General features: G+C 29.6%; 1 protein-coding gene across 3 annotated transcripts in view; it reads left to right on the top strand.

The window, feature by feature from the left end:
• The first annotated feature begins 3,240 nt into the window (after positions 1–3,240).
• The window catches only part of Pp2A-29B (Protein phosphatase PP2A regulatory subunit A), a 39,093-nt gene continuing 28,697 nt past the window's right edge, over positions 3,241–13,636 (top strand). For all 3 annotated transcript variants that reach the window (XR_010881480.1, XM_067276036.1, XM_067276038.1), the window contains exon 1: positions 3,241–3,395. Coding sequence is in view for 2 of the 3 variants with exons in the window: in XM_067276036.1 (XP_067132137.1) it covers positions 3,273–3,395 (123 nt within the window). In the remaining variant the exon portion in view is untranslated. The remainder of the gene's footprint in view (positions 3,396–13,636) is intronic.

Genomic DNA, 13,636 nt, shown 5'->3' with positions numbered 1-13,636 from the left:
GTTAACGTTTTTTTAATTGTAGGTAAGTAATCATTTGTAAAAATGATGAACGAAATACGGCGGTATCTCGGTACTTGAACAATTCAGTATTCAAACACAAATTACGGGGAAAAAATTGCTCGATCCTCGATTGAACAAATGTGACCCACTAGAACAAATTTTCAGTTAAAAACATATTTTTATTTTTATGGTAAAAATTTTAAAAAATGAAGAAGATACCCATATTAGCTTTTTCAGTTTAAATTAACTGAGCTTACTTTCAAGAGAATTTCCTTATATAAGTAAAGAGATTTATTATCATATACTTGTTAAATATTCGAGACAAATTATAATTTCCGAATGATCGGACCGTAGATGGAATTGGTATTATATTTACTGGAACCGATGAATCGGTCAAGAATTATTCAATTTTTTTAAAAGATAAATAACAACCACATTTAATTTAAAATATATAAAGCTAATACAGGTTGTAACCTAGAATTTTAATATAAAATATTTTAAAATTCTTTAGATTTAATTTATTTTTAAATTGGATTTCTTGTTTATTTTTTAATTAGATCGAAGAGAATCTTTTTATTACTTTACACACAGTAATACAGTTTTGATCATGCTGTATAAAACAGGTTTACAATATTTAATAAGCAATGTTTTTAATTTTAGAATCAGTTTAAAGTATATAATTGTAACTTATACACTTATAAAAGAGAATAGTAAATTAAATTGATTCTTGTGACATTATATAGTTAAATTAAAATGAAACATTGCATATCGACGAAATGCACAAGAGCATATGAGTTGAAAATTTATCATATTGAAGGAAGAAGGAAACAAAAATTGCATGTAAACATGTTTTGCACAAAGTATGACATTGTTAATGTAGAAAACACTGTGTAAAATACTTTCCTATCAACAAGTTTCGTATGAAATAATTACATCCCACATCACAACTTAGTTACACTATTAACGAATGAGATTTTTTAATATGCTTTAAAATAGAATTATTTTATTAAATTTTTGTGTTAAATTATATCCATTATAATTGAATGATATGTAAATGATAATGTTTTGAAGACACATTCGAATCAAACATACTCAAAACTGTAATAATAATAAATAAATATTTTATTCATATATTTCACTACATTTAAATTTTATTAATTTATCAAAGAAATTCTACACAACTTTAAAGTACATTGGAATATTATAAACTAGGCAAAATTAACAATAGTTTTAGCTTTTACTTATAATACTAATCAAAAGGATTGTAGCGGATAATGAGAATAATTGTTTAATTTTGATTTTTATAAAAATAAAGTTACACGGGATTGCTATAAAGTCTCTATACATGTTAGAAGTTATCTGTGTGTTTCTCTTGCTTCTCTGCACAAATTTTCATTTTTTCGTGTGTTCTTAACTTTTTCTTCCATATTAACAGTTGGAAGTAGCTAATTAAAGTATTCCCCGATAGCCATTTTTAGGTGTTTAACTGTTATAAGTCAGAGTTGAGAAATTTTCTCTCATAATGTTCAAAAGTGAACTATCACATGTTGGATCTGGACTTCAAAGCAAGCCACACTGAATAAGATCTTTATCCATTCTATTACCTATTGAATTTATTGAGATACTGAGTATATTCCAGTATGTATTGGTCTCAGCCACAACAACAGCACTGATAAACTGTTTCATAAGGTTTTACTGGAATATCTGGCAACCTAACAAGATGCAGAAGCAAATAGCACTGTATTAGAATATGCAGACACAGTTTGTCAAAATTAATTTGGGTTAATACCGACCAGTAGTAAAAATGATATATAACTGTGGAGGCATCCATATTACTTTGTCAGAACTCACCATATCCACAGCCTGACAAATGCAACATGCATCGGTCGGTGAATATCGGAACACATTTTAGTACATCGTGGTTTACCAGTGTGTTGTTTGATGCATACTGGAATGTACCCACTTTCTAATTAGAATGCCTAATTTACAAACTCGTAAATAAGTCTCCCTCATTACAATACAATAGATTCATTTATTCCTTAAAGATAACAACAACAATCAACATAGTTATGTTTTATCACAGAATTCTTACTAAAAAGTGAAGAAAATTATTACAAATCATCATCAACATATTTTGTTTTTAATAGAAAATAACAAAGTTTATGTAAGTAATGTATCATATCTAAAAATAATTCAAAGTATCATCTCTAACCCTACAAAGTTTATAAAAATTCAGCTTAGACAGACATATTTTCAGTTTTCATTTAATTTCGGTGTTCAGGTCTGTTATATGGAAAACAAATTATTTAAGTAGTAGTACTTAGGAAGAAATCTAAGACAAATGGAAATATATTTTGGATAATTCATCACTTAGAGATGAAAATTGCTTAAAAAATATATTAATTTACATAGATACACTCTCCTATGTAAATATAATACAAGCAACTGTTAGAAGTTTTTATTAATTAATAAGCATAGTTTGTTGGAGTAATTTTTAAAAATTAGTTTTAATTTTTATCAATTCTATTTTAAATTAAGAGTTTAATAATGCTGCTTATACAAGAATTATGTGGATAAGATTAACAGAAGAAAGGAAACAATGGAGAGGCCAACATCCTGTATTGTATAATTACAGATGATGATTATGATGATGATATGTATGAATTTGAATGATTCAGATATTGTTTTTTAAAGTATATTCCCCCCCAAAAAATAAACACAAAAATTTCCTCAATTAAAAAATAAATAAATTGCTTAATTAAGTTAAACAATCAAAAATCAATTGTTAACTTCATTTTAATTGTCTTGCTAAAGTAACAGTGCAAGTTAATTAAATAATTACAGAAAATTGTGTGTGTGTAAATTTAAATAAATTCAAATTTTGTGTAATTGATTACATTTTTGTAAAATAATTTGAATTTTAATGCGTTTAAAATAGTTTTTATTTTGAATTGAATGCAATAATAAACCAACAGCAATTTTAATTTTCTGTTTTAAATACACAAGGTATTGACAATATTCATTAATTAAAGTGTATACAGTACGTCGATATATAATATAGATCCATTTCCGTATAAATAATTTTATATATATATATATATATAAATGGAACCGAAAAAATTCTCAGACGATGAAAAATAACGATTTGTACAGTTTAAAATAATTAATTTAAAAAAATTCTTGCGAATTTTTCAAATTTTCCACCGATTTTTCAACACTTCCGATCATTTTTAAATTAGTGACGTCACAATTCTCGTACCCTGTATATCAAAATGTATCCCCGTAAAAGTCCAAGAAAGGAAGACAACAAAATGGCGGCCAGCGAGTCAACTACAGATGATTCACTTTATCCCATCGCAGTATTAATTGACGAATTAAGAAACGAAGATGTTCAGGTATTCGTTAAATCTATTATTTTAAGTTTAAAATGCATTCTGTTGTCGTTGCTTTTATAAAAAGACGGTAAATGGCGTTTGTTTTGTTCAGTTTTTTTTTTAAGTAGAAGCTTCAGTTGGAAGTTTAGCCTAAGTTTACACATTTAATGGCTCTCTGTTCAAGTAATTAAATCATAATCGATATTTAGAGAATGTATTTTAAAATTTTTTAAGTGTTTCTTCACAATTCTACACAATTTCAATGTTAAACATGATCTAAAGGGTAAAATGTCTTAAAATAAATAACCATTAAGTCACATAAATCAGGTTTGATGTAATGAACTTGTCATACGTAAAATGCATTATAAAAGAATTTAATAATTGTGATGTGTAATGCAAGAATAAATTTCATTCACAACTGTTTAATGGCTTATTCAAGGAATATGTGTGAAAAAATTTAAATTTTTATTGGATTGCAGCCAGTTAAATAGGATTTTTGCTGGCAGGTTCGACTTTTTTGTAATACTAAAACAGAACGATTCTCTTCGATTTAAATCTGTGTGGAAAATGCCGTCGTGCCGTATGTAGACGAGATCAATCGGAGCAGTTTTAATTGTTTTTAAGTGACCGAGTACTGCAAACTCCAAATATTTTGTAATTAGAGTTTTTAAATATTTGAAGTTGTAGTCCGTATTTTGCAAGGAATGTGTGGATTCTTAGAGATACAAAAATGTAATTTACAGAATCACTATGTTTAAACAAAAAATACGGGGAATTCCTTAACCAGTTGACTTGAAGAAGAGCAACGTGCTTGTTTGAAAACGTTTGTCACCCGCAATATACAATATATACGCGTTACGCGCCGGTTACAGGTTCCAGAGAGAGATTTCACCCCGGTGCTCAAGTTGGAATCCTTTGTGTCAAAAAATATGTTTGTTGTAATTTGAAATTTAAAAAATTAATTCTAAATGAATGTTCGAATGCGTACTTTCAGCTGTGCATTGTTCGTTGATGGTGAAGTTACCATTGAAAGAGGTCGATGTCCATTTTTTGACAGCTAAATCCAGATTTATAGTGCTTTGCTGTACTGTATTATGAAGTTTTTAAGAATATTTTAAAAATTGTTTACCTTGTTATTGATACAAGTTACTTTTAGGTAATTTGTATACACGTGTATGTAAAAAAACTACCTAAAAGTAACTTTTACTTGTGTGTGTGTATCCATATAAAGAAGTATATATTGTACGAGATATGGGAATAAATTATTTTATATGAAATTAATTTATAATTTGCACTAATTTTATAAAAAGAATTAAATTAAAATTTAGTAATTAGGCCTATACGATTGAAATTTGGTGTAAGTGAATTTTTCAAATAATTATCGGTACTTGATGATATGATAAAAATTAAACGATAAACTGATATATGGCTGATTTGGTTTTATCTTATGCGTAAGATAAAAATGAAATATAATTATACACACAGTTTAAAACTCCATGCCAAGAACTTATAATTTTATTGGTAAAATAAAAAATTTTCCATTTTTTCTTGAGTTAATAATAATAAATTCAACAAAAATGATATCATACTTAAGTTATGAAATTGTAATGATGTAATAATGATTGTTTCATTATTATTTACATACCATTTATATATTTCATTAAATCTTTAATCAATTTACTTTTTACAGTTAATTAGTACAGTATTTAAAAAAAAAAACATTTAGAAATGCATGCATGCCTGCAGTTGCCTGTATAATGTTAAATAATTTAAAGACTTCTGACAGTAAATTTACAGTTCACAAATGTACACATCATTGAGTATAATAAAATGATTTAACTATTAGTAACATACAATATACTTATGAATAATAATTTGCAGAAATAAAAACTTTCAACACAATTACAATTATCATTTTATTAAAAACATCTTAATGTGCCATTATGATGATAGCAAAATAACAGTTTTGATAACATAATTTTCAGTAGTGTTTTGAAAAATATTTTTATAAATCTATATGTTTTAAATAACGATATCTTCTAACTAATTACTGGTACTAATGACCATCGTTACTTAACCTCTAATTCTGGTAACATGGTGTTTAATACAACGTCATACGAATGCTTTCTGTTCGGGCAGGCCTTGTATATTTCTGGGGCTTCCAGGGCCCTAGAAATATTGAAGACCGGCCTGACGGGCAAGTGCATCAATTTTAAGGACGGTAATACAATATTGTATGCCTGGCAGTACTTGTGTGAGGACTATATCCTCAAATAATAATTACTGTACATATGGGTGTCCTTATATGTACAAAATTATAAACACGAGGGTGAAAATTACGGCAGAAATAAGCAATATGGAAGGCCTAAACTCCTTACACCTAGAAACAAAAGAAAGGTTTTACAGCTACTGATGGCCAACAAGTTGACTGTCAGAGAAGCAGCATCAACATTGTCAATTGCAGTTTCACCAGCAACTGTATGGAGATGTATGCATAATCATAAAAGTGGCAAATTTACAAAAATGGCTACCAAACCAAAATTAACACAATTGCACAAAACAGCTAGATTAAAGTGAGCCAAAGACAAGATGACATGGAAAGAGGAGTGGAATCAAATAGTCTTTTCAGATGAAAAAAAAGTAGAATTTGGATGGACCTGACGGTTATAGTCACTACTGGCATGATTTGATGAAGAACAAAGAAGTCAGAATGAGCAGACAGCAAGGTGGAGGATCTGTGATGGTGTGGGCAGGATTTGGATGGGGAGGTAAAACGGATATTGTATTTATAGAAAGTAGAATGACTTCAGAAAAGTATCAAGAACTGTTGTATCAAAATTTAATAACTTTTGGATCACTTATTGGGGGAAGAACTGGCAATTGCCATTCATAAAAATTGGTTTGCTGAAAAAAATTAATGTAATTGATTGGCCATCACGGAGCCCTGATATGAACCAATAGAGAATGTTTGGGGCATTATGAGTCGTCTTGTTTATGACCAAAACAGACAATACAATACTGTAAATGAATTGAAATTAGCTATCATGGATTGTTGGGAAAATATTAAACAAGAACAATTTCAAAAATTAGAAAATTTATGCCTGATAGAGTATTTGAACTAATTAAATCAAATGGTAGACCTACAAAATAATGAAACATCACAAATTGTATTTTGTGCACATGGTTTTATACTTTTGAAACAATCAAAAATTGAAAATCTGTGATAATTTTTTTGTAATTGTCAGATTGCTCTAAAAATTTCAGAGAATGTTTAAATTGATGTAAACATTTTGAAACAGATTGTATGTATTGAATTTGCATAAGTGCCACCATTAAGTTTAAGTTGGATTTACGTGTTCCAAATGTTCAAAATTTAATGTATTGACACTTCATAGTTGTATTTAGTAATCCCATATTTTCATTTAAGATGATGATAATTTTTATAGCATTTATAATAGTAATGATTACATATTCATATTTTAAAATTTAGTACTTTTATCATTGAATTTATATTAATCATTCGTAGGAGGTCTTGTGAAATGTGGATTCCATTGTTAGAAAGTGTATTTAAATAACTTTTTACTAATTGTATTTGTATTTTAACTTGATGTCATTGCTTTGCAGAACACTTAACAACCTGTATAAATCCAGTAAGAAATTTCATAAAATTTTCAAAAAGTTAGACAAATATTTTCAATTACAGTTGTATCTTCTAGTTTATTAATGTTTTACAATTAGAACACATTGAAGAACAGTATATAATTTTAAAAATATATATATCATGATTTTAAAACATGACATAAAGTAAAAATACTATACAAAAGGTATGTTTGATAACATATTTTTGAACAAAATTAACAAATATGAGAGATTTTATGAGTATAGTGCATAATCATGAAAATTGCATAGTAGCAATTTAGTAGTACTTAAACCAGGGTCTTCTGTTATTCTTTATCACAAAGTAGTGCCAAGCATACAAGAGGTTTTTCTCATCTTTATAGTTGATGCATCTGTCTTTAATTTTGGCTTTGTAAATTTCTAAACGCTTTGAGTTCTGAGGTGGTCAGTGTACTGGGATCACCTTGATTATAGCTGCATTTTGGAGGTTTGTCTACCTGTACATCATTTTCTGAGGTGTAGATAGATGGTTGTGATCAAAACTGTTGTGGCTTTTTAATCTTAAAAATTGAACAGAAAGTGGACTTAAGAAAACATCATAAAATTTTTAGAATTATACAAAAACATCCATTGTTATGTTCAATGTTTATAAAAGATGAGAAAGTATATGTAAATAAATTAAACTAAACATCAAAATCTTAAATGTTTAAAGAAAGTAAATGCACAAGATTTATTAAAAACAAAAATGCCAACTTTGATTTTTCTTTCAATCGATAATCTTGTAAAAATTTGACATGCGTTACTGCCAAGTTTACGAGATATTTTGTAATTGCAGCAACACAAAATGAATATTCTGATACACCAAGCAGTTAAAGTTTTTTTGCCAGTTTCATTTTTTAACTGGTAAGAGAACTTGTGCCAGCAAATCCGTACACATGTAAACTCAGCATTAATGCTGGTTTTATTGATATGAATAATTGATTTTTATTTACTGTAGGCCTACTGTGTGATTATTCATTTCAATAATACAAATTAGGCAGAGTTATAATCAGGTTTTGACTACTGTTACCAGTGTTTAATTTTTTTGTTTTATACAATTCATACAAATTAAGATATATTAACCATTCTAATCTGTTTTTAAAAAAAAAGTGTTTGTATTAAAATTTAGTTAATAATTTAACTTTGAATATTGTTTAAATATACTATAGTATTTTTAATAAGAAAATGTGCAATTGCTCTGAATATTAACTCTTCTGTCACTTTGCTTTAATTATGGAAATACCTGTTAAATGTTTAAAATTTTTAAAATACGAGGGCTATCTTTTAAATAAGGTTTGTTTGTGAATGAAAGTGAGAATAATGCGCAATCACGGCAGTATGCATACGCTTCTGCTCCGAGCAAGCTTGGCGCGTGTTTTGACGCCATTTGCAGCCATATCGTCTGTCTGTATGCCGAGCTGTAGAAGTTTAAAATTTTTAAGAAAATTGAGTCTCCCGCTGACTGTGAGATACGATCTGTTATTCGATTCTTGAATGCAAAAAACTTGGCAGCAGCGGAAATTCGTCGTCAGATTTGTGAAGTTTACGGTGATAATGCTATGAGTGACAATAAAGTTCGAAAATGAGTAAGAATGTTGAAGGATGGGCGAGTTAATGTGCACGATGAGCCACGCCCTGGCCGACCTTCTCTGATTTCTGAAGATTTGATTCATGATGTGGATAACAAAATTCGAGAGGACCGACGATTCACAATTTCAACGTTATCAATTGAATTTCCACAGATTTCAAGATCAGTTTTGTAAACCATTGTTTCAGAGAAACTGAATTATCGAAAATTGTTTTCTCGGTGCGTTCCAAGACTGCTTTCTGACGATCACAAAACAAAAGGATTAAACAGTGCTTTATCGTTTTGACTCTATACAATCATCCACACAGTCCAGACCTTGCACCCAGTGATTTTCACTTGTTTCGATATTTAAAGGAGTTCCTTGGTGGTCAGCATTTCAACGACGAAGAAGAAGTGAAAACTGCAGTCGTGGATTGGGCTTCTTGACAGGCGGCAGATTTCTTTGAAGTCGGAATTCAAAAAATTGTTGAGTGGTATGACAAATGTTTAAACAAAATGGAAATTATGTAGAAAAGTAGATAAAAGTATGTAGAATATGGAGAAAAATATATTTTAACAATATTAACAGTATTTTTCTTCTTATTAAAAAACGGACCTTATTTAAAAAATAGCCTTCGTATTACAATAAATTATGCATATTAAGACAAAACAAATTCAAGATAATTATGTTACGATTAATGTAGATTAAATATTAAATCAAAAGATTGAGAGAATTAATTTTAGAATTTGGAACATTTAGAAAAATCAATATTACAGGGGAACCTTGTTGCATTGTTTTCTTATATATATTTTCTGACATTTGGTTCTGGAACTAATTCCATATAAGTAAACTATTATTATTATTATTATTACTTTTTTTTTTTTTTTTTTTTTAATGGTCCTCAGACTTGATCATATGTATATCAATCATTGAAAAATTGTAGTTCAGAACAATATTATTTGGTATTTTATTTTTTTAGATTTGAAACAGTGATTTAGTAGCTTAGAGAAATAAATGTGATAATCATCATGGAATAAGTATGAAAAGTTGATGTTGCATGTCTTACTGTTTAGTTTCACCTGTATTATCTGCACTCCTCTCTGTATTGCCAGAAGTATATTTAACTCATAAACAAATACACAAAGGAGAAAATTATGTTAATTTTCTCATTCCCCCCTGTAAGATTGGGATAATATGTATACGTTAGGCTCAAAGACCAAAAATTCTCATTGAATGAAAAAAAAAACGACCACAAAGCAAAATTCGCATTGTGGCTTTCATGATATTTGACCACTATGCATTGTAGTGATTAAGAAAAGCCATAACATGTTCTGAACGTTTTAGTTAGGGTGTCTGATGTTGATTGGGAATGTGCAGCTCCCAGAAAGGTCTCTATCAGTTAGGAAACAAGGATCTTCTTGATTAACTTTATGCTCATAATGAATTTACAACTTCTGACAGCATGGTTACTTCCTGGCTAAATGGAAGACAGCCAATATAAAGTTAATCCCAGAACATGATAATTCAACTAGTCCTGGTGATTACAGGCCAATTAACCTACTCCCTGTGATGGGAAAAGTCCTTGACAGACTTATTATTAAACAGATCAACAGACACCTGTACAAGAATGGTCATAAGCACCAAAACCAATTCGGATTTAGAACAAACAAATCAATGATACACACAGCATTGAGCGTTAAAAAATTTGTATACAAAGCATGGGAGGAGAACAAACATGCTTTATTAATAGCAACCGATTACAAAAAAGCCTTCGACCACTTATGATGGCCAGTCATAAAAAATTGCTTCAAAGATGTTAATAATCCAAAAAGTGTCAACAAATTATTAGATAATTACTTAAACGAAAGATTCATCGAGTTTCACGCCAACTACATTCATATAAAGAGAACAATAAACAGGATGCCCACAGGGCTCTCATAGCAGCCCAGGGCTATGGAATTTGGTGTTTGATAAACTACTGATGAATTTTGACCAATGCAATGATATAAAAGTCCAAGCTTTTGCTGATGACTTATAATGATAACAAATAAAAATTGCAACAAACTGACCAATGAAGCTAATGGAACACTTTACAAAATACTGCAATGGAGTGAGGAACAGATGCTTCCAATTAACTACACTAAGTGTGAAGCAGTGGTGTGTACTCGAAAAAATAAACCTGGAAAGTTGCAAACAACCCTTAAACTTTGTATGGATAATAACAGAATTAAACAGGTGAAAGTTTTGAATTACCTTTGCATATTCTTTGACCCAAATCTCAGTTGGCACCATCACGTGAATGAAATTAGCAAGAAAACGAGTCAAAGAGATCAGTATTATTATATCATAGTAAGCTAATATTTACATTCTCTGCATATTAAAATTGTAATCAGTTTTTAATAATAATGTAACCTTGTAGTGATCAAGGTTATTATCTACCTACCCATAAGTGATGGGTTTTGCATACCGTTGTAACCGGACCATTTCTTGTAATTGATAATATTGTATAACGGTTTTGTCAACTGTTGTAATTTTGGTTATTAATAATTTCTGATACAGTGCTCTGATGTCCTAAGAACTTTTTTCACCTTTACTTTTTCCCCTTTTCTTTTATACTTCTCCCTTCAGAAATTTTTCTTTGCCCCTTTTTCTTACTAGTGGGGTAAGTTTGCAAAAGCAGGCAGCCTCTCCTCCTTTATTAGCGTTACTTTATTAACATTCAGGGCATACCCTCAATTTCATTAAAACTTTGCTCAGCATCCATGTTAACATCTGGAAGTAAGCAAGGGTTTATAATGTGTTGCTGTAAAAGATAAAGTATTGATAAAAAAATGCAAATGTTGCTCAAAGAACATAAAATGCGACTCAAAATATCATGGTAATAGTTCTTGTAAAAATAAATCACTGCAACATTCTTGATTTTCATAAAAAAAGACTGATTTAATAAAAGTTCCTGACAAAATAATTATTTTTAGTAAATTAGTTGTTTGGAAATGTTGACATCTCGAGCACTGCAACAGATTTTCAGGAATGATTAAATGTTGAAAAGTAATAAAGTTATATTTTTGTACATGGTGAATAATTTTGTTACCTACTTATATAAGATAATTGAAGATATATAAATCATAATGAAAAAGAAAGTTTTATTTCCTTATCACCTTATTATTAGTTAACATCCAGAACTTGTGGTTGCTTTTAACCATAATAAATCTGTCACACAATGGTTTTTAACTTTAGCAACTGATTTTGATGTCATTGTGTAGAGTACATGTAGTTTGACCTTTAGCACTTTTAAGTTAAACAAAACAAAAAAAATGTGTATTTTTCTTCATACATTTTATTTCTTTGAAATTTTAAGTATGAAAATTAAATTTTTAGGAAAACTTGTAGAACTAATGTTGTTCAGCACTAAGAATTGTAAACAAAAATGTTTTGAGGCTAGAACCCATATTTTAAAATTACAAACCACTGTGTCATATCATGCTCTATCGTGGTTGTATCAGCTAATGCTCACAACATGTAGTGATCAAATACCATGAAAGCCACAATGCAAATTTCGCCTTTGTGGTCATTTTGAATTAGCCACAACACATTGTGGTCGTTTTTTTTTCGCTCAATGAACGATTTTGGTCTTTGAACCTAACATATATTTATATACAGAGCTGTGCAGGAGCTTTCTAGAATCTAGGAATGTTGAAGGGGGAGGAAGAGGAGATGACGACAGACTTTTAAATTGAGAAAACATTAAGAATTATAGATAAGAACAAACTAGTATCTTCAATTTCTCTAAAAAAAATGCATCGAGGTTTTAGTGTATTTTATCACAATGTGTGTGACTAAAATTTAAAAGACTATGACATATACTCCAGCTTAGTGTAGTGATGATGATTCATCCATTTGAATCATCATCACACAGTGATATATATTTATCACTGTGGTCAAAACATATTAAGAATACTTCAATAAAACACAAGATTTCAATTTATTCATGAAACTTTATTTTGTTCCCTTCAAAATAATCCCCTCTTACTGTAATGCACTTATACCAATGTTTTTTCCAATCCTCAAAACATGCTTTGAAGTTGTTTTCATGAAATATGCCCTTCAGGATGTGTAGTGAATTCATTGTTTTATCACATCAATTGACTCAAAATGGTGACTATGAAGCAGAAATTTTAGTTGAGGAAACAGGAAAGTGACACAGTTTCTTATTGGGTGAATATGGAGTTTTCAGAACTGTAATTGTTAAATTTTTGCCAAAAATTCACAAACAGAAAGAGCATTGTGATTTAGGTTCATTATCATGGTGCAGAATCCATGAATTTTCTTGCCACAAATCAGATCCTTTTCTATGAATTGTTTCATGAAAACAATGCAAAATGCTCAAATAATAATTTTTATAGACAGTTTGGCCACTCAAAGGGAATTTATGATGCACAACAGCAATCAATGGAAACAAGTCAACATGACCTTGATTTTTGACTGACTTGGACGTGGTGTGGTCTTTTTGGTCTTGTTAGTGCCATTCACTTGTTTGTTGAGCTGTTTCAGTTTCAAAAGTGTAACATGTTTCATCACCTGTAATGATGCATTTTAAGAATGATTCACCTTGAGAAAGCATTTCCTTGCCCACTCAAACATGTTATTTTTGGAAAAAATTCAACGTTTTTGAGAGCTCAAGATGTGACACCACAAACCCAAATGGTTTTTTAAAATTGCTTGACAAAATCCAAGTGATACTGGAAAATGTTCAATGATGTCCCTAATTGTTAGACGATAAACATTGAATGTAAATCTCTGACATGAGCAACCTGTTGCTCATGAGTTGAATTGGGTGGTCTACCAGAGTGTGGTTCATCTTCAACGTGTTTTGTCTTCCACAAGCATCTTGCACCACTCAAAAACCCATTTTTTGATACTGTCATCACCAAAAGCCTTTTTGCAATGTTTCAAGTGTTTTTGTAACAGTAATTCCATTGTGAAAACAAAATTTAATGCATATTCTTTGCTCAAATACTTGACATTTTGAAAAATTGT

Source organism: Centruroides vittatus, unplaced genomic scaffold, assembly GCF_030686945.1.
Source record: "Centruroides vittatus isolate TY-2023 unplaced genomic scaffold, ASM3068694v2 contig_658, whole genome shotgun sequence".
NCBI lineage: Eukaryota > Metazoa > Arthropoda > Arachnida > Scorpiones > Buthidae > Centruroides > Centruroides vittatus.
Note: the sequence above shows the minus strand (reverse complement) of the source record. Positions and strands in the feature narration are given on the sequence as shown.